Source organism: Anomaloglossus baeobatrachus, chromosome 7, assembly GCF_048569485.1.
Source record: "Anomaloglossus baeobatrachus isolate aAnoBae1 chromosome 7, aAnoBae1.hap1, whole genome shotgun sequence".
Classification (NCBI taxonomy): domain Eukaryota; kingdom Metazoa; phylum Chordata; class Amphibia; order Anura; family Aromobatidae; genus Anomaloglossus; species Anomaloglossus baeobatrachus.
Genome location: NC_134359.1, coordinates 9,285,894 through 9,312,726, shown reverse-complemented (window position 1 = coordinate 9,312,726; position 26,833 = coordinate 9,285,894). Strand labels below are relative to the sequence as shown.

At 53.1% G+C, this 26,833-nt stretch overlaps 1 protein-coding gene across 1 annotated transcript in view; it reads right to left on the bottom strand.

The window, feature by feature from the left end:
- Positions 1 to 1,312: 1,312 nt before the first annotated feature.
- The window catches only part of CLASP1 (cytoplasmic linker associated protein 1), a 113,314-nt gene continuing 87,793 nt past the window's right edge, over positions 1,313 to 26,833 (bottom strand). Inside the window, exons 25-33 of the mRNA XM_075317018.1 lie at positions 20,159 to 20,302; positions 19,166 to 19,272; positions 17,034 to 17,184; positions 16,606 to 16,852; positions 16,335 to 16,525; positions 15,955 to 16,083; positions 2,535 to 2,741; positions 2,278 to 2,394; positions 1,313 to 2,015 (exon numbers count right to left, since the gene is read on the bottom strand). Coding sequence (XP_075173133.1) covers positions 1,929 to 2,015; positions 2,278 to 2,394; positions 2,535 to 2,741; positions 15,955 to 16,083; positions 16,335 to 16,525; positions 16,606 to 16,852; positions 17,034 to 17,184; positions 19,166 to 19,272; positions 20,159 to 20,302 — 1,380 coding nt within the window. The 3' untranslated portion in view covers positions 1,313 to 1,928. The remainder of the gene's footprint in view (positions 2,016 to 2,277; positions 2,395 to 2,534; positions 2,742 to 15,954; positions 16,084 to 16,334; positions 16,526 to 16,605; positions 16,853 to 17,033; positions 17,185 to 19,165; positions 19,273 to 20,158; positions 20,303 to 26,833) is intronic.

Genomic DNA, 26,833 nt, shown 5'->3' with positions numbered 1-26,833 from the left:
CCTCCATTCTGCTGTAGAATGTGGTGCCTCCCCCGCCCGGTGCAATGGTGACCGCGCCAGAGACTGCGCCTCTGCTGTGCAGGAGCTCTGTACAGAACACACGGCTGTGATGGGGACAAGTGATAAAAAGACAATTGCGCTGGGATCAGACAGGCTGTTAGTAGGCAACATCCAGAGCATCTGGCTGTGACCGTGGGCTGGGACACATGCCGCTGCTACTCCGCAATACTAAGGGACTACAGGACTGCAAGGTGGGATTTGGTATTAAAGCTGCTTCGTTTTCTTATCTTTCTGCTTGGATTTATAAGTTTCCATTAGTGATAAAGCGCTGCCGCTGCAGCCACCCGGACCGGCGGCCGAGACACAGACGGCCGGAGCAACACAAGCTGGTGGTTACGTAATGTGACGCTAGATGAAAACGTGGGGCCACAAAGGAAGAAATCCTCACAGCCACTTCCGACAAGTACGCAGGAGCGCGACAGAGGAGGGATCCGGCCGCCACCGGCACACCTAACAGTCAATAGGGATCAAGCATAGCGCTCCAGAACTGAACGGAGACCAAGGTGCGCTCCATCTGCGCTGCGGAGGGGAAATCTGCCGTTACATACGCAGACCTATAGGAGGTGCCCGGAGCAGGTCATTACTCAATCTCACCAGGACAGCGTGGAGCTTTCTATTTACACGGTGATTAAATATCTTATAAATAAAGTGACAAAAACAATCCCCTCGTGAGATGGAAACCAAATGCCCAAGATGGTGGCAAGATCAGAAGTGAGACGACCGGACCGCAGGAGGGAGAGCACAATCCGAGTCCTGGTGCAGAGACCGGGCCTGGAGCCGCCACATCCACCCGTCGTCATGTGCAGCATGTGGCGCCACTCCCCTTCATTTACACCAGGAACGTAAGAAAAACCCCTAAATGTGAACATCGGCCGCCGTCTTATGCATCATGTGAGAAGCGCGTACTGCGAAACAGTAACTCGGCTCCTGCCGCCTCATCATGGGGTGTATACAGGAGGAACACTTGGACTAACCACTTAACCCTTCACTGGAAAGAACCCAAATTTCCTTCATAATGCGCAACTTCACTCACAGCTAAAGGTCTACAATGTAAAAACCGTCCTGACGGCGCAAATCTTGTCACCAATGAGATTAGGTTAAAAGAAAAAAAAAAGTTTAAAAGAAGGAGCGCTCGTCCCGCCGGCCTCAGATGCTGCTCAACCCTCCTGTGCAGATAAGATGGCGCCGTAGCCACGTGCAGAGCGTCGTGGGGTGGAGGACGGGCGTGTAAAGAAGGTCTCGTCCACTCGCAGAATGTGAAATAGTTTTAATGTGTCTCATAAACACTGTGTACCAGCCCCCTCCGCGGACAGCACCGGCTGCAGTAAAATGAGCTCGCTGAATATTTACAAAATAAAACAGCAAAACAGGTAAGAAAAAAAAACACAAAAAGAACCAAAAAAAATGAAAAAAGAGAAAGAGAAGCCAAGACTGCAAATCAGCGGCGCCTGCGATGTCTCGAGTCAGATGTGATGGCAGACGCCTCGTCACCGCTCAGAAATCTACATTCAGTTCAAGAATTTGAGAATTCACATACATTTTAGTTAAATAAAATACTGATTGCAACAACTTGAGAGGCGCGGCTCGCGGCGTCTGCGGTTCCGCTCGGGACTGGGGCAGTTATTTTCTTTAATTTTTTTTTACATTTTAGGAAATTTCAATAAATGGAGAAGAGAAATGCCATTTTCTGGACTTATAAACCCCTTCAGCGCTGGAGCCCTAGGAGCCTCACCGGCCCCCTCCACTGGTAAAGTCGTCAGTTCTGTTAGTGTTAATCGCGGCCGTCACCGGACACGTCCTGCGCATGGGAGGTGCTGGCGCATTCTTTGCCGCCACTTTCTAGAAGCCGCCAGGTCAGATCGATGCCACTAACTGTGTGTGGAGACGTCGGAGGACGAGCTGCTGTTGCTGTTCGTAGTCTGCGCTCTTTTAATGTACAAATTTAAAAGTTTCATCTATGGGAGAAAAAAAAAAGAATTAATCACCCAGAAACATTTGTGCCCCAGAGTATTGGATACAAGCGGAGAGGTCACAGGTCAGCCCGGCCGCCATCTTACACCGGCACAACTGTGAGACCACCACCAAAAGAAGGCGGTGAGAAGACATCACACATGGAGCAGATTCTCCACAATCCAGGCAGACTGGGACCGCCAGGGAAATAATCCGTATACCGGCCAGGGGCGTAAACTCGCCCCCTATGAGGGGACCCCGTCTTACCTTACTACCCGTCAGCTGAGCCAGATAAGGTTTCAGTTCTTCTCCAATCACAGAGTAAATTGCTACGAGACAGAAGACGCTCGCTTTACGGACGCTGCTCTCAGTATTGTCATAGCCCTGCAGGGAGAATAGAAAGCTGGGTCAGTGGCGTTATTACTGACAATTTATAGGCGAGCCCCTGTAATGCAGAAAGGGAGACCCCAGATAACGTCAATGTCACATGCCTGAAGCCGAAATTAGAGAGCGTCTCCGTATACCTGTAATAAGCCGGGGATGATATCCTGCAGGATCTGGTGCAGCGACTCCTTAGAAATGCGCTCGATGACTTTAGTCTGCATTTTGATGGCGGCGAGGTTGATGGGGTAGTCGGCCGTCTGGATGATGGGACACAGGACCTTAATACACTGCTCCGGGTGTATGGAGCTCGCAAGGGTGGAGGCGGCTTCTTCAGCGGCTCTGACAACCTGGAACATACAACAGTCAGCATGACAACCTGCTAATATCAGCACCGGCTGAAGCAATCAATGTCCTGATACCAGAGAACAATAACACCTGCAGATCCATGTCGCCTCCAATATGAAGCGGGCTCTAGTTTTATGGCCCCACAGACAAATACAGCTTCACAAACTGTCATTCAACGGACATCAGATGTGTTGTTTTTTCTGGGGTCAATAATACACCCGGCACTTACAATCAGCCAGAAAGAGAAAAGCCTAATCGGCCATCAGCCAAAACTAACAATAGTTAATTTGGCCAAAGCAGCCGACGATCGTTCACAACGGCCAAGGTCAGATGTGTAAGGTGGACTTTTATAGAAATGATTCACTGTCTAACAGACCCAACGCTCCTCACAGCTGAGGGTCTGTTACAGTGCATCAGTGATCACTCGGGAACATTGTAAATGTGGAACTCTGTTACTGCGCTGCTGGAGATACGACACATCCAGGAGAAGTATAATGCAAGGTGGTTTAATGCAATGCGTTTCGAAGTGTAACTCCACTTCATCAGGAAATCCACCAGCATGGCCTGATGAAGAAGTGGGTTACACTTCGAAACGCGTTGAATTACACCACCTTGTATTCTACTTCTCCTGGATGTGTCGTATCTCCAGCAGCGCAGTAATAGTGCCACATTTACTGTGTTCCCGAGTGACCTTTGGCTTCTCCAGCACGTGGACTCTGCGGCAGCTGGTTACTGGATTTACATCTGGTTGTGCGATACACAACCCAATAAGGGGAGCACATTCCAGTGTTCTTTTTATTCCTTGTTACTGGGTAAGACCCTATTGCCCTCTTTTCCCTCCAGCTTTCTACACACTATCTGTGCAAGCAATCCTCTGTAAGAGCTTGTTCACATGTTACGTTTTTGCAGTTTTTTTCAGTACCAGAAAAGTGAATGCTCTTTCTGAATCCCCGACACACGCTGCTTATTACTTCCCAGCAGGTTTAATGCAGGTCAAGTTGGCAATTTTGGAACCTTTTTCATCCATTCTAACAATTAAAAAATGCTTGGATTTATGCAGCGTTTTTCCGGCCAAGAGACATGTTTGGGTCATAAATATCTGCTGCAAATACTCAACACAGCCCCAAAGACGGACACGTCAGACGCATGTTTCTTCTGTCTTTAAATATTTGTTAGATTGTAAAATTTACATGCGTAGACAATTGTGTGGACTGGATACAACTGTAACAAGTGGTGCAAAGTCAGAAATCCCCTCTAACCGGTCCGGATACCGGGCTGTAAGTGGCTCTAGACGGAGCGCAGAAGCCTCTGCCAGACTTGTATTAGGCTCTGTTCACACTAGAAAAGGGATTTTTCTCAAGAAATTTCTTGATTCTGAAAGATTAGCGCACTTGGGGTCAAAAAACGCACCAATGACGCAAATTAAACCGCATGCGTTTTTGATGCGTTTTTTCCCGCAGGTTAGGCCATTATCTATGGCAAAAAACACAGGACCTGCAGAAAAGAAGTGACTGCACATTCTTTTTCTCAAGAAATTCTGCAGAAAGAATGTTCTTGAGAAAAAAAACGCAGTGTGCAGCTATTTTATTTTTTCCATAGGTTTTGTTGGGAAATGTCTGCAGAAAGGTACAACCATTTTCTCAAGAAATTTCTGCAGCAAAAACGCGGGTAAAATCGCAGTGTGTAAACAGGGCCTTACAATGTCCGTAATCACGAGACCAGAAATCTAAGAACCCACAGTAAGCGGTCATCCTGTGGAGGGTCCCCGGATGTGCGCCGCTATTCCCATCCTGTGGAGGGTCCCCGGATCTGCGCCGCTATTCCCATCCTGCGGACGGTCCCGGATCTGCGCCGCTATTCCCATCCTGCGGAGGGTCCCCGGATCTGTGCCGCTATTCTCATCCTGCGGAGGGTCCCCAGATATGTGCCGCTATTCCCATCCTGCGGACGGTCCCCGGATCTGCGCCGCTATTCCCATCCTGCGGAGGGTTCCCGGATCTGCGCCGCTATTCCCATCCTGCGGAGGGTCCCCGCATCTGTGCCGCTATTCCCATCCTGCGGAGGGTCCCCGGATCTGCGCCGCTATTCCCATCCTGCGGAGGGTCCCCGGATCTGCGCCGCTATTCCCATCCTGCGGAGGGTCCCCGATCTGCGCCGCTATTCCCATCCTGCAGAGGGTCCCCGGATCTGTGCTGCTATTCCCATCCTGCGGAGGGTCCCCGGATCTGCGCCGCTATTCCCATCCTGCGGACGGTCCCCGGATCTGCGCCGCTATTCCCATCCTGCGGAGGGTTCCCGGATCTGCGCCGCTATTCCCATCCTGCGGAGGGTCCCCGCATCTGTGCCGCTATTCCCATCCTGCGGAGGGTCCCCGGATCTGTGCCGCTATTCTCATCCTGCGGAGGGTCCCCAGATATGTGCCGCTATTCCCATCCTGCGGACGGTCCCCGGATCTGCGCCGCTATTCCCATCCTGCGGAGGGTTCCCGGATCTGCGCCGCTATTCCCATCCTGCGGAGGGTCCCCGCATCTGTGCCGCTATTCCCATCCTGCGGAGGGTCCCCGGATCTGCGCCGCTATTCCCATCCTGCGGAGGGTCCCCGGATCTGCGCCGCTATTCCCATCCTGCGGAGGGTCCCCGATCTGCGCCGCTATTCCCATCCTGCAGAGGGTCCCCGGATCTGTGCTGCTATTCCCATCCTGCGGAGGGTCCCCGGATCTGCGCCGCTATTCCCATCCTGCGGAGGGTCCCCGGATCTGCGCCGCTATTCCCATCCTGCGGAGGGTCCCCGGATCTGTGCCGCTATTCCCATCCTGCGGAGGGTCCCCAGATATGTGCCGCTATTCCCATCCTGCGGACGGTCCCCAGATATGTGCCGCTATTCCCATCCTGCGGAGGGTCCCTGGATCTGCGCCGCTATTCCCATCCTGCGGAGGGTCCCCGGATCTGTGCCGCTATTCCCATCCTGCGGAGGGTCCCCAGATATGTGCCGCTATTCCCATCCTGCGGACGGTCCCCAGATATGTGCCGCTATTCCCATCCTGCAGAGGGTCCCCGGATCTGTGCTGCTATTCCCAACCTGTGGAGGGTCCCCGGACCTGTGCCGCTATACCCATCCTGCGGGGGGTCCCTGGATCTGTGTCGCTATTCCCATCCTGCGGAGGGTCCCCGGATCTGTGCCGCTATTCCCAACCTGTGGAGGGTCCCCGGACCTGTGCCGCTATACCCATCCTGCGGAGGGTCCCTGGATCTGTGTCGCTATTCCCATCCTGCGGAGGGTCCCCAGATCTGGGCCACTATTCCCATCCTGCGGAGGGTCCCCGGACCTGTGCCGCTATTCCCATCCTGCGGAGGGTCCCTGGATCTGTGTCGCTATTCCCATCCTGCGGAGGGTCCCCGATCTGCGCCGCTATTCCCATCCTGCAGAGGGTCCCCGGATCTGTGCCGCTATTCCCATCCTGCGGAGGGTCCCCGGATCTGCGCCGCTATTCCCATCCTGCGGAGGGTCCCCGGACCTGTGCCGCTATTCCCATCCTGCAGAGGGTCCCCAGATCTGGGCCATTATTCCCACCCTGCTGATCGCTGGTCCGTGATGTCAGGTAAACAGTCCATAAACCTTTATGTGAAGCAATTACTGCCCGGAGGTAGATTTACTGCAGCTTTCATATAGAAGAGCAGAGTACACAGAGTAAAAGCCACTTAGCCGGGATTCTGTGTGCGCTCAGCTCTGCTACCTCCAATAAAACAAAACCTTTTAGCTCAGGATTTTACCAGATTCAGAGGAGATTGAAATGCGACAATGGTGTCAGTAGTTTCGTATCGGAGGTGACATTCACTTAAAGGGGGTGTTCACGTCTCTGGCACAATCTGTGCCGCTGTCGGGTCGTGGCAATAGATGGTGTGGTGTCTGCGACAAGGCACCATTATCGATGTGGACACTGGCGTGTACATAATATTGGAGAATGCCGACTATTGATGTGCGGATCGATTCTCGGGACTCCAGTTTATCGGCCAGGTGAGTAGAGTGTAAATTACCGTCCGATCTGATCAGCCGGGGCCACGTCATTGTGCGTCATTCTACAAAAGACATCGTGGCACCAGCCCTGGAAAAACGAAAGCTGCGTCAGGAATACTAGAAAGTGAGAGGCTGGACATCCTCCTGGCCGGTGGGGACACTACTGACCCGGCCGGTGGGGACACTACTGACCCGGCCGGTGGGGACACTACTGACCCGGCCGGTGGGGACACTACTGACCCGGCCGGTGGGGACACTACTGACCCGGCCGGTGGGGACACTACTGACCTGGCCGGTGGGGACATTACTGACCCGGCCGGTGGGGACACTACTGACCCGGCCGGTGGACCGGCGTCCCGACAATCAATCCGCACAGCTTTACTGCCGATGCTTGGTCGGACATTCGGGCGGATCAGGTTTTGGGCTCTCGGACAGGCTTGTTTAGCTTCTTACTATAACGTTAGCTTTTAGAATGGTTTGCTCTTCATATAAGGGGCTTCAGGTCGCCCTGCACATGATCAATGCCAGTGCAGTATGAATGTGCTGATCAGGACGCTGCACCAGGAGGACCTGGGATGGGTGATCGCAATATACACAGGATCACAGGTGACAGGATACGGGGGCCGCAATTGGCATCAGCTGGAAATAAACAAATAGCGAAGACCCCTGAACTGACCAGACACTTCAGCGGCCCCACATTGTCCCAGTTTCTGACAGCCGCTCATCTCCAGGCAGAAAGATTGGGGGACAGATAGGAGGCTCCACACAAACTGTGACATTGGGAATTGCTAAGATGAACGGAGGGGGCCATCACTCCAATCCTTCCAGCAGCGAGGGGGTAATGTATTCTGAAGCTGCACTCGCTCATTAGTCACAGTGGCTGCATGTGCAGGAATTTATCTGTAAATATTAACCTGCACACAAAGCTTCCCAGGCGCACAGTGCAGCTTCGCCGTCGCGCAAAGATTCCTCGGCGCGCACAGTGCAGGTTCCACGGCGTGCACAAAGATTCCCCGGCGCGCACAGTGCAGGTTCCATGGCGTGCACAAAGAATCCCCGGCGCGCACAGTGCAGGTTCCATGGCGTGCACAAAGATTCCCCGGCGTGCACAAAGATTCCCCGGCGTGCACAAAGATTCCCTGGCGCGCACAGTGCAGGTTCCATGGCGTGCACAAAGAATCCCCGGTGTGCACAGTGCAGGTTCCACGGCGTGCACAAAGAATCCCCGGTGTGCACAGTGCAGGTTCCACGGCGTGCACAAAGATTCCCCAGCGCACTCAGTGCAGGTTCCACGGCGTGCACAAAGAATCCCCAGCGCACTCAGTGCAGGTTCCACGGCGTGCACAAAGATTCCCCGGCGTGCACAGTGCAGGTTCCACGGCGTGCACAAAGATTCCCCGGCGTGCAAAGTGCAGGTTCCACGGCGTGCACAAAGATTCCCCGGCGTGCACAAAGATTCCCCGGCACGCACAGTGCAGGTTCCACGGTGTGCACAAAGATTCCCCGGCGTGCACAAAGATTCCCCGGCACGCACAGTGCAGGTTCCACAGTGTGCACAAAGATTCCCCGGCGCGCACAGTGCAGGTTCCATGGCGTGTACAAAGATTCCCCGGCGCGCACAGTGCAGGTTCCATGGCGTGTACAAAGATTCCCCGGCGTGCACAGTGCGGGTTCCACGGCGTGTACAAAGATTCCCCGGCGTGCACAGTGCAGGTTCCACGGCGTGCACAAAGATTCCCCGGCGCGCACAGTGCAGGTTCCATGGCGTGCACAAAGATTCCCCGGCGTGCACAGTGCGGGTTCCACGGCGTGTACAAAGATTCCCCGGCGTGCACAGTGCAGGTTCCACGGCGTGCACAAAGATTCCCCGGCGCGCACAGTGCAGGTTCCATGGCGTGCACAAAGAATCCCCGGTGTGCACAGTGCAGGTTCCATGGCGTGCACAAAGAATCCCCGGTGTGCACAGTGCAGGTTCCATGGTGTGCACAAAGAATCCCCGGCGCACTCAGTGCAGGTTCCATGGCGTGTACAAAGATTCCCCGGCGTGCACAGTGCGGGTTCCCCGGCGCGCACAAAGATTCCCCGGCGCGCACAAAGATTCCCCGGCGCGCACAAAGATTCCCCGGCGCGCACAGTGCAGGTTCCACAGTGTGCACAAAGAATCCCCGGTGTGCACAGTGCAGGTTCCATGGCGTGCACAAAGAATCCCCGGCGCACTCAGTGCAGGTTCCATGGCGTATACAAAGATTCCCCGGCGTGCACAGTGCGGGTTCCCCGGCGCGCACAAAGATTCCCCGGCGCGCACAGTGCAGGTTGCCCTGAAGCTGATTCCAGGTGCGGCATTTACATTTGGAACTTTTGCTGTGAACACACAACATGTGGTCAGAAGAAGAGAAATCGACCATCATTAGGCTGATAAAATAAATCCATCAGAGAGAGCAGAAATGTCACGAGCGGCCAAATCAACAGTTGGTGCATTCTGAGAAAAACAAAATAGGGCTCATCGGTGAGCCGGGAACTGAAAAAGGCCTGGACGTCCCAGGAAGACACCAGAGATGGAAGATTAAAGAATACTTTCCATGGTTAAAAAAACCCCATAACATCCCCCAAGTGAGGATCACTCTCCGGGAAGTAGGTATTTCAGGATCTAAGTCCACCATAAAGACAAGACATCATGGGAGCAAATAGAGGGGTCACCACAAAGGGCAAATAGAGGTCTTCCAGACATCTTCCAGTTCTGTGAGAGTCCTGGCTCGTCTTGCATGCACTGCTTTTCCTTGGAGATGTCTTCCAGTTCTGTGAGATTCCTGGCTTGTCTTGCATGCACTGCTCTTCCTTGGAGACGTCTTCCAGTTCTGTGAGATTCCTGGCTCGTCTTGCATGCACTGCTCTTCTTTGGAGACGTCTGTCTTCCAGTTCTGTGAGATTCCTGGCTCGTCTTGCATGCACTGCTCTTCCTTGGAGACGTCTTCCAGTTCTGTGAGATTCCTGGCTTGTCTTGCATGTGCTGCTCTTCCTTGGAGAGGTCTTGCATGCTCTGCTCTTCCTTGGAGACGTCTGTCTTCCAGTTCTGTGAGATTCCTGGCTCGTCTTGCATGCACTGCTCTTCCTTGGAGACGTCTTGCATGCACTGCTCTTTTGAGCTCTAGCTGCAGATTTTCAATGATGTTCAGATCAGGGGACTGTGAGGCCATTGTAAAACCTTCATTTTGCGCATTTTGAGATCGTATATTGTGGATTTTGACTTGTGTTTAGGTCATTATCCATTTGTAGAAGCCGTCCTCTTTTCTTTTTATTTTCAACTTCAGCTTTTTAGAGATGGTGTTATGTTGCATCAACAATTTGTTGAAATTTTATTGACTCCATTCTTCCCTCTACCCGTGAAATGTTCCCCTGCAATTGGCTGCAACACAACCCCAAAGCATGATTGATCCAACTCCCTGCTTAATGGTTGGTGATATTCCTGATATTCTGTGCCTTTTTTTTCTCCACACATACCTTTGATCATTGTCGCCAGAGTTCTATTTTAGCCTCATCAGTCTACAGGACTTGTTTCAATGATCTTTTGCAGACTTCGGACCCTGAATTTTATGGTGAGGATGCAGGAGAGGTTTTCTGATGACTCTTCTAAGAAGGCCATATTGGTGCAGGTGTCTCTGAACAGTAGAACAATGTATCACAACTCCAGAGTCTGCTAAATCTTCCTGAAGGTCTTTTGCAGTAAGGCCCGGGGATTCTGATTTGTCTTTAGCAATGCTACCAGCAGCTCTCACAGAAATTATGCTTCATCTTCCAGACCTTATCTTGACTTCCACTCCTCCTGGTAACTGCTATTTCTTGAAAACGCAACTTGAAAACACTTTGCTATTTTCTTATAGCCTTCTCCCGCTTTGTGAGCCTGCACCATTTTCAGAGTGCTAGGCAGCTGCTTAGAGCCGGGATTTCTGCACGATGCTCAGACTCCAGACTGAAAAAATCCAGAGGCTTTCATAATGTTGTGTCCATTTTTCCTACCATTTGCGGATCATTGATGTCGCCATCTGGTGATTTTAATCATTGACCACTTTTCCCTTTCGTGCCTTCTAATGTGGAGAAGTGGATATACAGTATATACACGGTATATCCCGGTACTGTATACACAGGGCAGACCTAGCACACAGTGTAATAGCAGTGGATTTACAATTCTGGCATCAGCAGTCTACAGATTTCTTGAATAGACAGGACCTTTGATAACTCTGCAAACAGAAGAGTCCATCAGGCGAGGTGTGGTGACGGCGGTGACCGCTCAACCAGCGCGTGTCTCCTTATACCAAGGATGAGGCGGATGCACACAGTGCCAACATATGCACCCCCAATATATGCACACATCAGGATGGATGTAATGGGGGCGCTGCGCTCTGCCGGGCACAAACCACTGCAGACAACAATGCAGCTAATTATTCAGGCTTCATTTGTTTCTCCTGCTCTAAACTTGGGCACAATGTTAATGAGTAAACTGCTCAGTACCTCACAAGGAGGAGCTGCGCCTAATCACAACATTCAGGGAGACCGGGAACAATCAGAAGACGAGGGCACGACGTGTCTGACATGATCAGTCTCCATCATCAGAGCTGCCGTCCTCATGTAAATCGCGTCCGTGACCATCAAGTCTCCTAGACATTGGGGACACGTCTTCATAACCAGTGACACTGCTGGAGGTCGGCTGCGGGCGTCATCGGTGCTGCACAGCATGGGGGTGCAGGATCCGCTGTACCCCACACGCTGCTTTCAGACGTCTGATGAGCGGCCTGCAAATTCTCAGGGTTACATCTGAAGCCCAAGCCATTAATAAAAGTGATAATGTCACAACCACGGCCGGTGCAGTGAAGACGACGTGCGAGACGGCCAAGCCCTCATGTCTGTGCAGCTCCAGCCCAGGATGGCACAGAGTCAGTTTCACTAGGAAAGCGTCCCTGGCACGCAGTCAGATCGTCAGAGGAGCGGACGCCAGAACACAATGTCTCCTGGAATCTAATCAGCAAATTAACAAACCTGCGACTGTTCACCTGCAACGCTCCGTGTACAACCTGCGAGAGCACCGGGCGGCAGGGTCAGCGCCGGGCGGCAGGGTCAGCGCCGGGGCGGCAGGGTCAGCGCCGGGGCGGCAGGGTCAGCGCCGGGGCGGCAGCGACAGCGCCGGGGCGGCAGCGACAGCGCCGGGGCGGCAGCGACAGCGCCGGGGCGGCAGCGACAGCGCCGGGGCGGCAGCGACAGCGCCGGGGCGGCAGGGACAGGCGGGCCACACAAGACATCAGAATCAGTGGCATAAAACCATAACAGACGACACCGAGGAGCTCGGGGAGATTTACCTCTAATGTGGCGAATAATAAGAACGGAAATAGTGACATCACCCATTTACGCTCAGTAACATAAGGGGCAGCACTGCAGACACTGGAGCCGCTCCGCTCAGTAACATAAGGGGCAGCGCTGCAGACACTGGAGCCGCTCCGCTCAGTAACATAAGGGGCGGCGCTGCGGACACCGAAGCCGCTCCGCTCAGTAACATAAGGGGCAGCGCTGCAGACACCGGAGCCGCTCCGCTCAGTAACATAAGGGGCAGCGCTGCAGACACCGGAGCCGCTCCGCTCAGTAACATAAGGGGCAGCGCTGCAGACACCGGAGCCACTCCGTTCAGTAACATAAGGGTCAGCGCTGCAGACACCGGAGCCGCTCCGCTCAGTAACATAAGGGGCAGCGCTGCAGACACCGGATCCGCTCCGCTCAGTAACATAAGGGTCAGCGCTGCAGACACCGGAGCCGCTCCGCTCAGTAACATAAGGGGCAGCGCTGCAGACACCGAAGCCGCTCCGCTCAGTAACATAAGGGGCAGCGCTGCAGACACCGGAGCCGCTCCGCTCAGTAACATAAGGGGCAGCGTTGCAGACACCGGAGCCGCTCCGCTCAGTAACATAAGGGGCAGCGCTGCAGACACCGGAGCCGCTCCGCTCAGTAACATAAGGGTCAGCGCTGCAGACACCGGAGCCGCTCCGCTCAGTAACATAAGGGGCAGCGCTGCAGACACCGGATCCGCTCCGCTCAGTAACATAAGGGTCAGCGCTGCAGACACCGGAGCCGCTCCGCTCAGTAACATAAGGGGCAGCGCTGCAGACACCGGAGCCGCTCCGCTCAGTAACATAAGGGGCAGCGCTGCAGACACCGAAGCCGCTCCGCTCAGTAACATAAGGGGCAGCGCTGCAGACACCGGAGCCGCTCCGCTCAGTAACATAAGGGGCAGCGTTGCAGACACCAGAGCCGCTATATGACATTACTACAGAATATACTATTATAGTGACAAGCAAAAGGGTAACAATGTTTTGATCTTTTGACTTCCAGCCTCCATATCTCTTCTTCAGCTTTGAGCGTGAGACGACCTTCATCTTATAGACAGTCATCTTGGCTTCTCATACATAAATGTGACTTCCGGCTGTTTATCCTATGATCAGTTCTGCAGATTCTCGTCTCCTCATTGTTACTGTTTTGTTAGTATTTTGTAAATCTCCTTTGGTTTTCACCCCTCCTGAATTCTTCTGGCCTCCATCAGATTCCAGCATGTCTCCCCTAAAATATGACCCTAGGTCTGTCCTCCATGTTCCCAGTGTTGGTGTATACTGGTCAGGTCTCTTCTCCACGTTCCCAGTGTTGGTGTATACTGGTCAGGTCTCTTCTCCACGTTCCCAGTGTTGGTGTATACTGGTCGGGTCTCTTCTCCACGTTCCCAGTGTTTGTGTATACTGGTCAGGTCTCTTCTCCATGTTCCCAGTGTTGGTGTATACTGGTCAGGTCTCTTCTTCACGTTCCCAGTGTTGGTGTATACTGGTCAGGTCTCTTCTTCACGTTCCCAGTGTTGGTGTATACTGGTCAGGTCTCTTCTCCACGTTCCCAGTGTTGGTGTATACTGGTCGGGTCTCTTCTCCACGTTCCCAGTGTTGGTGTATACTGGTCAGGTCTCTTCTCCATGTTCCCAGTGTTGGTGTATACTGGTCAGGTCTCTTCTCCACGTTCCCAGTGTTGGTGTATACTGGTCAGGTCTCTTCATGTTCCCAGTGTTGGTGTATACTGGTCAGGTCTCTTCTCCACGTTCCCAGTGTTGGTGTATACTGGTCAGGTCTCTTCATGTTCCCAGTGTTGGTGTATACTGGTCAGGTCTCTTCTCCATGTTCCCAGTGTTGGTGTATACTGGTCAGGTCTCTTCTCCATGTTCCCAGTGTTGGTGTATACTGGTCAGGTCTCTTCTCCACGTTCCCAGTGTTGGTGTATACTGGTCAGGTCTCTTCTCCATGTTCCCAGTGTTGGTGTATACTGGTCAGGTCTCTTCTCCACGTTCCCAGTGTTGGTGTATACTGGTCGGGTCTTTTCTCCACGTTCCCAGTGTTGGTGTATACTGGTCGGGTCTCTTCTCCACGTTCCCAGTGTTGGTGTATACTGGTCAGGTCTCTTCTCCATGTTCCCAGTGTTGGTGTATACTGGTCAGGTCTCTTCTCCATGTTCCCAGTGTTGGTGTATACTGGTCAGGTCTCTTCTCCACGTTCCCAGTGTTGGTGTATACTGGTCAGGTCTCTTCTCCACGTTCCCAGTGTTGGTGTATACTGGTCAGGTCTCTTCTCCATGTTCCCAGTGTTGGTGTATACTGGTCAGGTCTCTTCTCCATGTTCCCAGTGTTGGTGTATACTGGTCAGGTCTCTTCTTCATGTTCCCAGTGTTGGTGTATACTGGTCAGGTCTCTTCTCCATATTCCCAGTGTTGGTGTATACTGGTCAGGTCTCTTCTCCACGTTCCCAGAATTGGTGTATACTGGTCAGGTCTCTTCTCCACGTTCCCAGTGTTGGTGTATACTGGTCAGGTCTCTTCTCCACATTCCCAGCTCCTCTACTTCATTGTCATTGACCCATTTCTTCTCCAATCTCGGCGTATGCTTCGGGTCTTGGTTCTGCTGGAACACTTTGTCGTCCTTTTCATACCCATAGTACTCGAATGTATGAAGTAACTCGTCTTGTAGGATCCTTACATAGATCTCAGCATTGAGACCATCATTCATCCTGGTCAAGTATCTATCGCCTTTGGTTGTAAACACTCCCCCATATCTTCAGGCTTCCTCCAGCGAATGTGACAGTTCCTTCAATTTCTCGATCTGTTCACCCCCTGTTCCTGGTTTCTTCCAGACCCATTTGCTCCTATCTGCGCCGTCTATTGACTTTTTTTCATCGCTGCAAATGCCCCATTTCCAAACTTCCACTTTCCTTACATTTTTGTAATCTGGAGACGACGCTTCTTATGAGGATATTGAGGTTGAGGCTTCTTCACCTTTTTTCGGGCCACAATTCCAGACTTGTGTAACCTGTGTCGCCCGGTGTTTGCATGGACGTCTGTGATGTCACTATTATGGAGCGGACGAGCCGCCTCCACTGCCGGGTGTCACCAGAACTGATAGACCTTGTGAGGAGCGACTTGTAGACTCCGATATTTTGGATGGACTTCATTTCTTTTTCTTCCACCTGTCATGGCCGCACATGATGCAGTTTGGCAATTTTCTTGGCTGAGAGATCGCTATTGATGAGTTGGATGACGCTTTCTCTTTTCTTGGGAAGTCTTCTTCTTGGCGGCTCCTCAGACCAGTGACCTCTCACTGGGAACCAACCTAATAACACACTGAGCTATCAGGAAATGTGAGAACAGGTTGTGATTTGTAGTATAAAAGGAAGGAAAAAAACACCAGGAGCAAAACAGTAACAATGCAGTGACATGACAAGAATCTGCATAACTAATCATATGCTAAATAGCTCCAAGTCACATTTATGTATGAAAAGCCAAAATGTTGGCCAAAAAATGAAGGTTGTTTCACGCTCAGAGCTGTAGAGGATGGCGAGAGATGGAGCCTGCAAGGCAAAAGTGCAAAACATTGTTACACTTTAGCTTGTCAGTATATATTATATAGTTTGTGTTTTAATTTCTCACCAATGTCAAGAGCTGTGCTTGCCGTCAGTGAGTGGAAACATTAGCTGATAAGTGTTACAATGTGTCAGTGTAGTTGAACGCTATGAACCATATCTAAGGTGGATGAGGTTGGCGAGACGTTCAGCCTCGGAAAAACAATGGAGGTTTTCATTCACCGACAGCAAGAAGACATTGAGAAAAGGAGAGGAAGTGAATTCCATAAAGTTTACCTCCTTGTGCGAGTCCTTGTGCGCCTCCAGCGTCTTCATGATCGTCAGCTCCGCGTAGTTTTTAAACCTTGCCGGCTGGTTCCTCAGGATTTCCCGGAGAACCCTCAAAGCCAACGCCCGAATCGCATGCTGAAAAGAAAGGACTGTGAGAAGAGGAAGAAGCAGCGGTGCCTGCCGACAGCTCGAGGAAAGTCACGGCTCACTATCACTGCTCGCCATCAGTGAATGGAAACAAGTGTCCTGAGCTAGAACTGATCTCACAGCTCTGGAAACCTTCCATTCAATGACAGCAAGGTAAAATAATGAGTGATTAGAAAGCTGCAGAAGTGTTTAATGGCCCGCTCCGACCCTACACTCCACTAAGAAATTCCAGTTCTTACGTCTTTGTCTCCCAGCGTCTCCAGGAGGAGGAGGAGGATGGTTTTGAAGTGCTCTTCCCAGACCCCGAGGTTGTCCTCCCGCGTGATCTTCAGCAGCTCGCACAGCGCTCCTTTCCTCTCCTCCACGCGCTCATTGTGGTTGGACAGTTCCTTCAGGAGGTCAGCGACCAGGTCTGAGTGGTCAATGGGAACTGCAGGGACAGAAGGGAACATGTCAGGGAGCGAAAACGGCAGAAAACCAGAGGGTCTGCTGACACCAGAGGCCACAAACCATCGCGCAGCTGGTCCATGTCGTCATCAAACACGGCTTCCTTCAGGGCGGTCTTGTCGTAACTGTTGATGGAGTCGGAGTAAGGATAGGGGCTGTATTCTCGCCCACGTGGCCCAGTAAAGGCCCGCGGCGGCTGCGTGTTCAGCAATGAAGTCTTGTTATCAAGCGCCATCCGACCGCCTTCCACCATGTCTGATCCACCACGAAGGTCGCCTACAGGAGATGCCATGCCGGCCTCTCGGGAGACCTGGGGGACGGAAACCCCGGGTCAGTATAATTCTGTCTGGTGCAGGTCCGACACGAGGGGGCGGAAGGAGAACAGCGTCTCACACCCTGGATCCATCATGCACCAGTTTCACGCATTTTATCACTGGATTTGGATTATCTACTCCCTTGTCACATTCTGCTCGTTTACACACAGATCTTACCAGATCCCCGTCCTTCCTTGGATCCCTCTTCACCGGCTCATTAAGATCTTCTTGGCTTCGGAAGCTGAATTTCTCAATGGCCTCAGTGACTCCGCGGAGGGAGCTGTAGATTTCATCAGAATTCAGGTTTTCGGTGTCATAATCGAGCAAACTGCAAACAGCAAAAACAGAAAGCTTAGTCGGGACAGACCCATCAGCAGAAAACCAGGCAGAAAACGCACCATACGATGGGAAAACATTCAGCCCCACAACTTCCAGCCTCCAAAACCTCGCCGAGGCCGGACGGCGCATTAACGGTGGTCATGAACAGCATCAATTGGCAGATTCCAGAGAGAAACAGCAGGGACTGAAGATATCAAGCAATGAATCTGGTCCCGCTAATATGGCAGCCTCCATACTGAGCATGCAACATGCTGCTTCCAGAAAATAAAGGTGGAAGGTGTCACGTGAGTGACGTAACAGGTACAAGGAGTGCTGCGCTGCACTGGGGGCAGCCGGACGATGTGGGAGTTGTGGACAATGCCCTTCACACATATGGGATTTAACTGCCCCATTATTCACCCCCAAGACTAAACAACCTAGCCCAGAAAACCTGCATGACTGCCCGAACATGGCCGCCGATGCAGGCAGGCCCGGCGGTGCCGATGCAGGCAGGCCCGGCGGTGCCGATGCAGGCAGGCCCGGCGGTGCCGATGCAGGCAGGCCCGGCGGTGCCGATGCAGGCAGGCCCGGCGGTGCCGATGCAGGCAGGCTGCCTCCCGGACATTCAGAGATTATATAACGGGGTGCACCTGCCAGGGCTGGGGCAGCTCCGGAGAACCATTCACATCCACAGGAGGAAGCCCCACCCCTGGTATAGACTAGGTGGCCATGATGGAAATGTAGCTACAACCTGCTCCAGTATAAACCAGCCACACGTTGTATCACGTCCTGCACATAATGCCGCTATATGAGCTGCATAGAAGCAACTAAATGCAAGGAAACGAGGAGCCGCCATGATGTAAATGACTTTGGAGAAGAGATGGCGGCGGTGCCACACGTGAGCGGTGGTGCTGGGAGGGGAAGGTTCAGCTTCATGTGAATACGGAGGTAAGATTTCCTGGGAATAACATGGCGACACCGAGCAGGCTGCAGAGCGGTGGGGTTACCTCGGGGAGTGCGAGTGCCTGAGCGACTAGTGAGACGGCACAGGGGGAGGGAGAGATGGAGGGGGGAGATGCTTCGAGGGTCCATCCATACCCCACAGCCGGCTGCAGCGTGAGGATCAGGGGAGGATAATGGGAAGAAAGGGGGGAAATGTGCTACAGGTCATGCATCAAGGCGACATCACATATTGGTCAGATTCACAAGACCCCAAAGATAGCTCGCAGGGTGAGCGGCGGCCAGAACTGCAGGTGTGGGTTATATACGAGAAGGGGCTTCAAATCCAGAGATCACTCAGGACGAGCACGGTCAATTGGGGAACAGGGTATACAGGGTTAATGGTCAGAAATGAATGTCCCCTTAAACCAGAGCAGAGAGCGGAGCGCCACCTCCTGATCCAACTAATGAAGTGGAAACCACTATAATGCCCTGTGCCCACGGGACTCTGCACCTGTGGATTTTGCCGTGGAAAACCTGTGGATTATATCTGGATTTTCCAGATAAATTCGAAGGTTTTAGCATGTACAGACACTCGCCATGTTACCCTATGGGACATGGGGAGTGTGTGTCCATGCTGTGGTATGTGCAACCGCGGAAAGTGCTGCGGATTTCCCGCAGCTGCACGTAACTGCACGTCAATTATTCCTGTGGAAATATCTGCAGATGTCCCACCTCTCCACTATGGAGATACAGGGCGGGGCGTCCGCAGGTATTTCCGTACTTGTCACGCAGGTTTACCGCAACAAAAATGCTGGAATCCCGCAGCAATGGATAGCTGCGGATTCCGGGGAGCAGCTGCGGGAAACCTGAGGACAAACCTGCGGCAAAGTTCGCGGGTACGTTGTCCCGTGGGCACATAGCCTAAGGAGACCCCCTGACCAGCAGAGCAGTGATGACCCCACCACCTGGAAGCAAACAGCAAAGTTAAGCAAATTACAATCACCCAAAACCTCGGATGGTAAATCTGATACAGATGGGAGCGTCGTTACCTCGGGGAGAGACCACCATGAGAACAGTTCGTTGGAGAGGTTAAAGGACTTGATCGGCTGCTTGAGTGTCGAGAGGGAGTTCGGCCCATCGTATTGCTCGGGGATCCCTGCACACAGAAGGAAAACATTACTGTGCACCAGTATGAGCCAAGCTTCCCAATCATCCTGGTGGTCTCACCGGTCAACCCCAGCGACCCACTGCCAAGCGCACACCCGGCATCAGCAGCGGCCCACCATCAGAAAGGCCACATTCAGCCTTGGGTGGCTCCGTACCAGAGGGTTGGAGGTGCCGAACACAGTGGGGAGTGGGGGTGTACACCGCGGGAAGAGGTGGGTGGTGCTGCACACAAACCGGGGCGGGTTCTGTACACAGTGGGAGGGCAGTAGTTACCGTACACAGCAAGCAGTGGAGTGGGGGGTGTACCGTACACAGCAAGCGGTGGAGTGGGGGGTGGAGTGGGTGGTGTACCGTACACAGCAAGTGGTGGAGTGGGGGGTGGAGTGGGTGGTGTACCGTACACAGCAAGCGGTGGAGTGGGGGGTGTACCATACACAAACTGGGGCAGGCCCTGTACACAGTGGGAGGGCAATAATTGCCGTACATACCAGGGGAGTGGTACTATACACAGTGGGATAAAGAGGCGTACACCGAGGGGGAAGGAGTGCGCCGTATAAAACGGGAGGGGCAGGGGCCACGCACGGCAGGGCAGGGGCCACGCACGGCAGGGCAGGGGCCACGCACGGCAGGGCAGGGGCCATACATGGGGGTTGGAGGCGACGAACAGGGCGGAAATAGGGGGGCATACACAGCAGGGAGGGGTAGGTAGTGCTGCACACAAACTGGGCGGGGTCCTGTAGGCAGCATACACAGCGGGGGAAGGGGGCACCATATACAATGAAGGTAAGGGGCCACACAGCAGGGGAAGAGGGGCAGGGGGTGGGCGCCGTACGCATTGAGGGAGGGGCTGTACACGGCAGGGGCCATGCTCTTACCATGCTGCTGTTGCTGGAGTTCTTCAGATGGTTATGCAGTAGTTTTGTTGCGCCGTCCTGGAATGTTTTCGGCAAAGCTCCCAATAACATGGTGAACTCCGGGGTGTTCAGCTCAAACAGAGAGATCAGGACGATCTGTGCCGCCTGAAATGAGAGAAAGACACAGGCCACGCATCAGCCGGGAGCCTCTCGCACAGGCGACACATCCACACCACATTCTCTGCTCAGACATTACTGTCCGGGAGCAGCGCAGCCGAGGGGCAGAAATACCGGCCATAGTGAGCCGCCGATATGTGTCGTGATGGGGCAGTGTTCACATTCATGTACCAGGTCATTACATTGTACACGTGAGCCCCTCACACGGCCAAGGGCTGCAATCTGTGCCACATCCAATGAAGTGATGAATAAATGTGCAGAGACGCCCGGGCAGATCTGCAGCCGCCACAACCACCGGTAATACAGCTGCAGCAGATGCTCGGCAGCGCACCCTCGCTCCGCACACATCTCTCTGGGGTTCACTTTGCAGCTGGAACCCACATTTACATGTAAATTACCGCTCAGGATCCAATAAAGCCGCTATCTGCTGCAGGTAGATATGGAGATATTCTGTCGCTGTTCCTTTATTGTTTCTAATTTTAGGATTTCCTATTAATAATTATCCGGGTGACTGATGAGGAGACATGAAGTTCTGTGCCTGCGGCTGCCCTGGAAACCAGCAGTAATTTATATAGGGGAAGGTACAGGACTGACAGAGCAGAGGACACCGACAGCAGCCGTCATTCACCGCGTGCGCCTGCACAAGGAACGTACCCAGAGAAACAAGCCAGACTTAGCACTACCACCACCAGTCTCTGGATATTCCAGGCTTCCTCCCCCTCCTCAGTGATCTATGATGGTGGATGATAGATGGGGTGCTGTGCTGTGAGGGCTGACAGCACCGGGGTCGGGTCGTACACAACACGAATATGACATCCGTGCTGGCAGGGTGGTCGGAGGTATCGTGTCCTCCACGTGCTGGCAGGGTGGCCGGAGGGATGGTGCCCTGTACGGTCAGATTAGGGGGTGCAATCTCGTGCCCTGTGCACTCGTCTATACCTTTTTACACGCATCATCCAGGCAGGATTCAGGGCGGGGGGACACTGCGCTGCGTCTGGCTGTAAGGTCCTCACACGGCCAGTTATACAGAGCCCGGGCATCACGACACTGCCGTGCAGAGCGCCATTCAAGGAGGGAGAGAAATGGAAAGATGTAATATCTGCAGCAGGAATGACGGCTCACAGGGAAGATCATAGACAGCAAATCAGAAGAGACCCCTAGGGAAAGCCCACCCCAAGACAATGTCTAGGAGGAAACGCCGTTCAGTAAGCCATATCTGGGAATACACAAAAGATGACGAGAGGAAACACACGGCTCGCAGCTTTCTGTGCCACGTATCTGGACTCAGCTGCTGTTGACGGATCTGTTTAGCATCTATACAATGTGTCCTCCCATCATGGGCTCATTAGCACGCGGCGCAGACATAGGGTGTCCAGATGCTACATGAGCAGCCATAGCTGATCAGTCACCAGACGCTCCCCTACCTACTGATTGTTTCCCGTCACTTTCTTCTTGCTATATCAAATAAAACCAATGAATAATGTGAAGACAACAAAGATAAGAGGATTACAGAAGAGCCACACAAACTGGAACCCAGAGGCACCGGTGGGCCCCCCACTAGGAACCCAGCGGCACCCCCACTAGGAACCCAGAGGCAGCGGCGGGCTCCCCACTAGGAACCCAGAGGCACCGGCGGGACCCAACACTAGGAACCGAGAGGTACCGGCAGGCCCCAACACTAGGAACCCAGAGGCACCGGCGGGCCCCAACACTAGGAATCCAGAGGCACCGGCGGGCCCCAACACTAGGAACCCAGAGGCACCGGCGGGCCTCAACACTAGGAACCCAGAGGCACCGGCGGGCCCCAACACTAGGAACCCAGAGGCACCGGCGGGACCCTCACTAGGAACCCAGAGGCACCGGCGGGACCCTCACTAGGAACCCAGAGGCACCGGTGGGACCCTCACTAGGAACCCAGAGGCACCGGTGGGACCCTCACTAGGAACCCAGAGGCACCGGTGGGACCCTCACTAGGAACCCAGAGGCACTGGTGGGACCCTCACTAGGAACCCAGAGGCACCGGTGGGACCCTCACTAGGAACCCAGAGGCACCGGAGAGACCCATACTAGAAACCCAGAGGCACCGGTGGGCCACATACAAGAAACCCAGAGGCACCGGTGGGCCACATACAAGAAACCCAGAGGCACCGGTGGGCCACATACAAGAAACCCAGAGGCACCGGTGGGCCATGCGCAAGCAACTCAAGGCGGAGGCAGCCACACACGAGGAACAGGCACAGAGAGGACTTGTACAGAAATCTGATTTTTCGGATAATTTTCAGCATCTCGTTACAGGCTCAGCGCGGTGCCCATCATGGCGGCCACCACCTCAGAAGACATTCACGCCTCCTGTCATCATGCCGGGGGGTGAACATTGGGGCTTATTGTTGTTACAGGACTGAGGAGCATTATTGCAGGTTCACATAAAGCCTCCATTATCACCCTCACAACAAACACAACTATTTTGGAAATAAAGTGAAGAACACCAGGATCATTCTGTTCTGATGGCGGCCACCCAAGAAAATGAGGTCACAGATACCAGGAACTGATTAGCATAACGAGGCACAGACGATCGAGAGCCAAAAGGAACTCCCAAAACCTCTTGTGGCTCAGATCAGATTTTCATAGATGTCGTCTGTGGACATAAAACACTGCGGGGCCGGTACGAGAGGTCGCTGCGCACGTTACCAGACGACAGCACCTTCATAGGAGAAGGAACACAGGGACCCTCTGTATCCACCAGGACTCATACATACAAGTAAGAAGAGGTGATCTGAGCGCCGCTCCGGCTCTGCTACATACCAACCTGTGGAATAAATGCGGATACACACAGTTCTGAAATAGAACAGCCAGGTGAGAGCTGCGGATCCTCAGAAATGGCCGGGCTGCTGTAAGTCCGTCGCCTCCGGCAGGTTCCCAGCTCCTCTGCTGATTTACTGCTGACTAGTGGAGCGCTCACCGCCCGAGGCCGCAATCTTCATTATGGCTCCAGCTCACAAGCCACTAATGTGCATGAAAACCATTAATGGCTGATGAAGAAGAGGCTCGTTACACGGCGGCGTTTATGTGCAGATCTAAAGCAGAGGCCAACATGGCTGACACCGTCCAACTGGTCAGTGAGCGGTCAGCAGGTCCACGTCTGGTCTGCTCCCCACAGGGGTCACTGGATGCCAGCGCCAGAACCGCACCATCATGTGACATGCAGGCTCAGATCCACAGAGAGTGGGTCGCAGTAGTCAGAACCTGTCAGAATGAATGCTGCTGATGCACGGCTGGCGTGGGGTCCCGCTGCAGGCAGTCGCCCTCCCGGCCTCACGATCTGCAACCACCTGACACTTTGGCTGTCATCTCTGAGGAACGAGTTCTGCTGCATTGTTGTGTCAGGATCACGTTGCCGACAGCAAAGCAGCTATTTTTGGGTCAAAAGCACAAAGAAAAAGAACAACTACAGACAGACATGATGACTCCATCTGTTCCCTCTGTAAAATTGTTTACATTGAGTATTGGGAGAACTATAATGACCAGCAAGCCCCCCCTGTCCTGTGGACATCACGTGGTGGTGGGGGGGGGGGGGGATCATCCCAGTAGCCAACCACCCCCTGCACATCAGCCATCACTGAGCCCTTATATGATCGATGGTCAGACCCGATTCCACATTCTGTCATACAGACGATCGTATCAAAAAGCCGAAAATCAAAATAGAACATGACCGCCCGCTGTGAGCTCCAGGCAGCGACTGAAGTGAGCCACATGATCAGCGGTGACATCACTCACGTTTTCTGCGGTCACAGGTGGAGGAGTCCAGCTGTGGCCGCGGCTAACCTAAAAGACGTCACCGCTGATCGCTCCTCAGTGTCTGCTGAACCTCACAACGGGTGGTCATGTTCTATGGCGCCCACTGTGAGCTTTAGATGTAGCAGTGCTGGAAGTGTCGTGTGGATTCCATCAGTCCTGCAGGGCTGTTTTGGGGTTAATAAAGTGGTTAAAGAGGTGGCTATTTTGTGTTTACTTTCACTTACAGATTAGTGATGGGGGTCTCAGAAGGGCTTAGTGGCAGCTGTGAGCTGCCATTAACTCCTTATTACCCTGATTGACATTGCACCAGGGCAATCAGGAAGAGCCAGGTAAAGTGCTGGGACTGTCAAATCTAATGGATGCGGCAATTCCAGGTAGCTGCAGGTTGATATTTTTAGGCTGGGGGGTGCCCAATATCCATAGGTCTCCCCAGCCTGAGAATACCAGCCCCCAGCTGCTGGGCTTTATCTGTGCTGAGTATCATAATATGGGGGGATCCTACGCCAATTTTTTTAATTTATTTTACTGTGTTGATATAGACCCGCCCACAACTGTTTATGATTTGCAGTCAATTACAGACGCTGGTGGGCAGGGGTAAGCAGTGCATATTCAATGAAAATAATGAGCGGCCTGGGAAGTAAATAAGTGGGAGCAGTGTGACAGCTGCCCCTGTGAATCAGTAAGTATGAAGCGCTTGCTCCTAGACCTTTGCACCAGATTCTGGTCCCCATAGACTTCAAATGAGGACCGGCATCTGGCCAGATACCAGGGATCAATTCCCCGCTGACCCTGAGTCAGCGGGGCATTGATCTGCCAGTCCTGCGAAACGCAAAGAAGGGAATTTTGTTTACTTACCGTAAATTCCTTTTTTTCTAGCTCCAATTGGGAGACCCAGACAATTGGGTGTATAGCTACTGCCTCCGGAGGCCGCACAAAGTACTACACTTAAAAGTGTAAGGCCCCTCCCCTTCTGGCTATACACCCCCCCGTGGGAGCACGGGTCCTTCAGTTTTAGTGCAAAAGCAAGAAGGAGGAAAGCCAATAACTGTTTCAAAAACAAATTCAATCCGATAAACAATATCGGAGAACGTAAGTTATTAACATGAACAACATGTGCACCCGAAAAACAAATACCCTCAGAAAAACAGGGCGGGTGCTGGGTCTCCCAATTGGAGCTAGAAGAAAAGGAATTTACGGTAAGTAAACAAAATTCCCTTCTTCTTTTTCGCTCCTAATTGGGAGACCCAGACAATTGGGACGTCCAAAAGCAGTCCCTGGGTGGGTAAAATAATACCTCGCGATCGGGCTGTCAGGCAGCCCTTCCTTACAGGTGGGCCACCGCCGCCTGCAGGACTTGTCTACCTAGGCTGGCATCCGCCGAAGCGTAGGTATGCACCTGATAATGCTTGGTGAAAGTGTGCAGACTCGACCAGGTAGCCGCCTGGCACACCTGCTGAGCCGTAGCCTGATGCCGTAATGCCCAGGACGCACCCACGGCTCTGGTAGAATGGGCCTTCAGTCCAGAAGGAGTCGGAAGCCCAGCAGAACGGTAGGCGTGTAGAATTGGTTCCTTGATCCACCGCGCAAGGGTGGATTTGGAAGCTTGCGACCCTTTATGCTGACCAGCGACCAGGATAAAGAGTGCATCCGAACGGCGCAGAGACGCCGTGCGGGAAATGTAGATCCTGAGTGCTCTCACCAGGTCCAACAGATGTAAACCCTTTTCAAATTGGTGAACTGGATGCGGACACAAAGATGGTAAAGTGATATCCTGATTGAGATGAAAGGAAGATACCACCTTGGGAAGAAACTCTGGAATTGGACGCAGTACCACCTTGTCCTGGTGAAACACCAGGAAGGGAGATTTGCAAGATAACGCCGCCAGCTCTGACACTCTCCGAAGAGACGTGACCGCCACCAGAAAAGCCACTTTCTGTGAAAGCCGAGAAAAGGAAATCTCCTTCATAGGCTCGAAAGGTGGCTTCTGGAGAGCAATCAGAACCTTGTTCAGATCCCAGGGTTCCAATGGCCGCTTGTAAGGGGGAATGATATGACAAACCCCTTGCAGGAACGTGCGTACCTTAGGAAGTCGCGCCAGGCGCTTCTGAAAGAATACGGATAGCGCAGAAACTTGTCCTTTAAGGGAGCTAAGCGACAAACCTTTTTCCAACCCAGACTGCAGGAAGGAAAGAAAAATAGGCAATGCAAATGGCCAGGGAGAAACTCCCTGAGCAGAGCACCAAGATAAGAATATCTTCCACGTTCTGTGGTAGATCTTGGCGGAGGATGGTTTCCTAGCCTGTCTCATGGTGGCAACAACATCATGAGATAAACCTGAGGTCCCTAGGACCCAGGACTCAATGGCCACACAGTCAGGTTCAGGGCCGCAGAATTCAGATGGAAAAACGGCCCTTGAGACAGCAAGTCTGGACGGCCTGGTAGCGCCCACGGTTGTCCTACCGTGAGATGCCACAGATCCGGGTACCACGACCTCCTTGGCCAGTCTGGAGCGACGAGAATGGCGCAACGGCAGTCGGACCTGATTTTGCGGATCACTCTGGGCAATAATGCCAGAGGTGGGAACACATAAGGTAGTCGGAACTGCGACCAATCCTGAACTAAGGCGTCTGCCGCCAGAGCTCGGTGATCGTGAGACCGTGCCATGAAAACCGGGACCTTGTTGTTGTGCCGTGACGCCATCAGGTCGACGTCCGGCATCCCCCA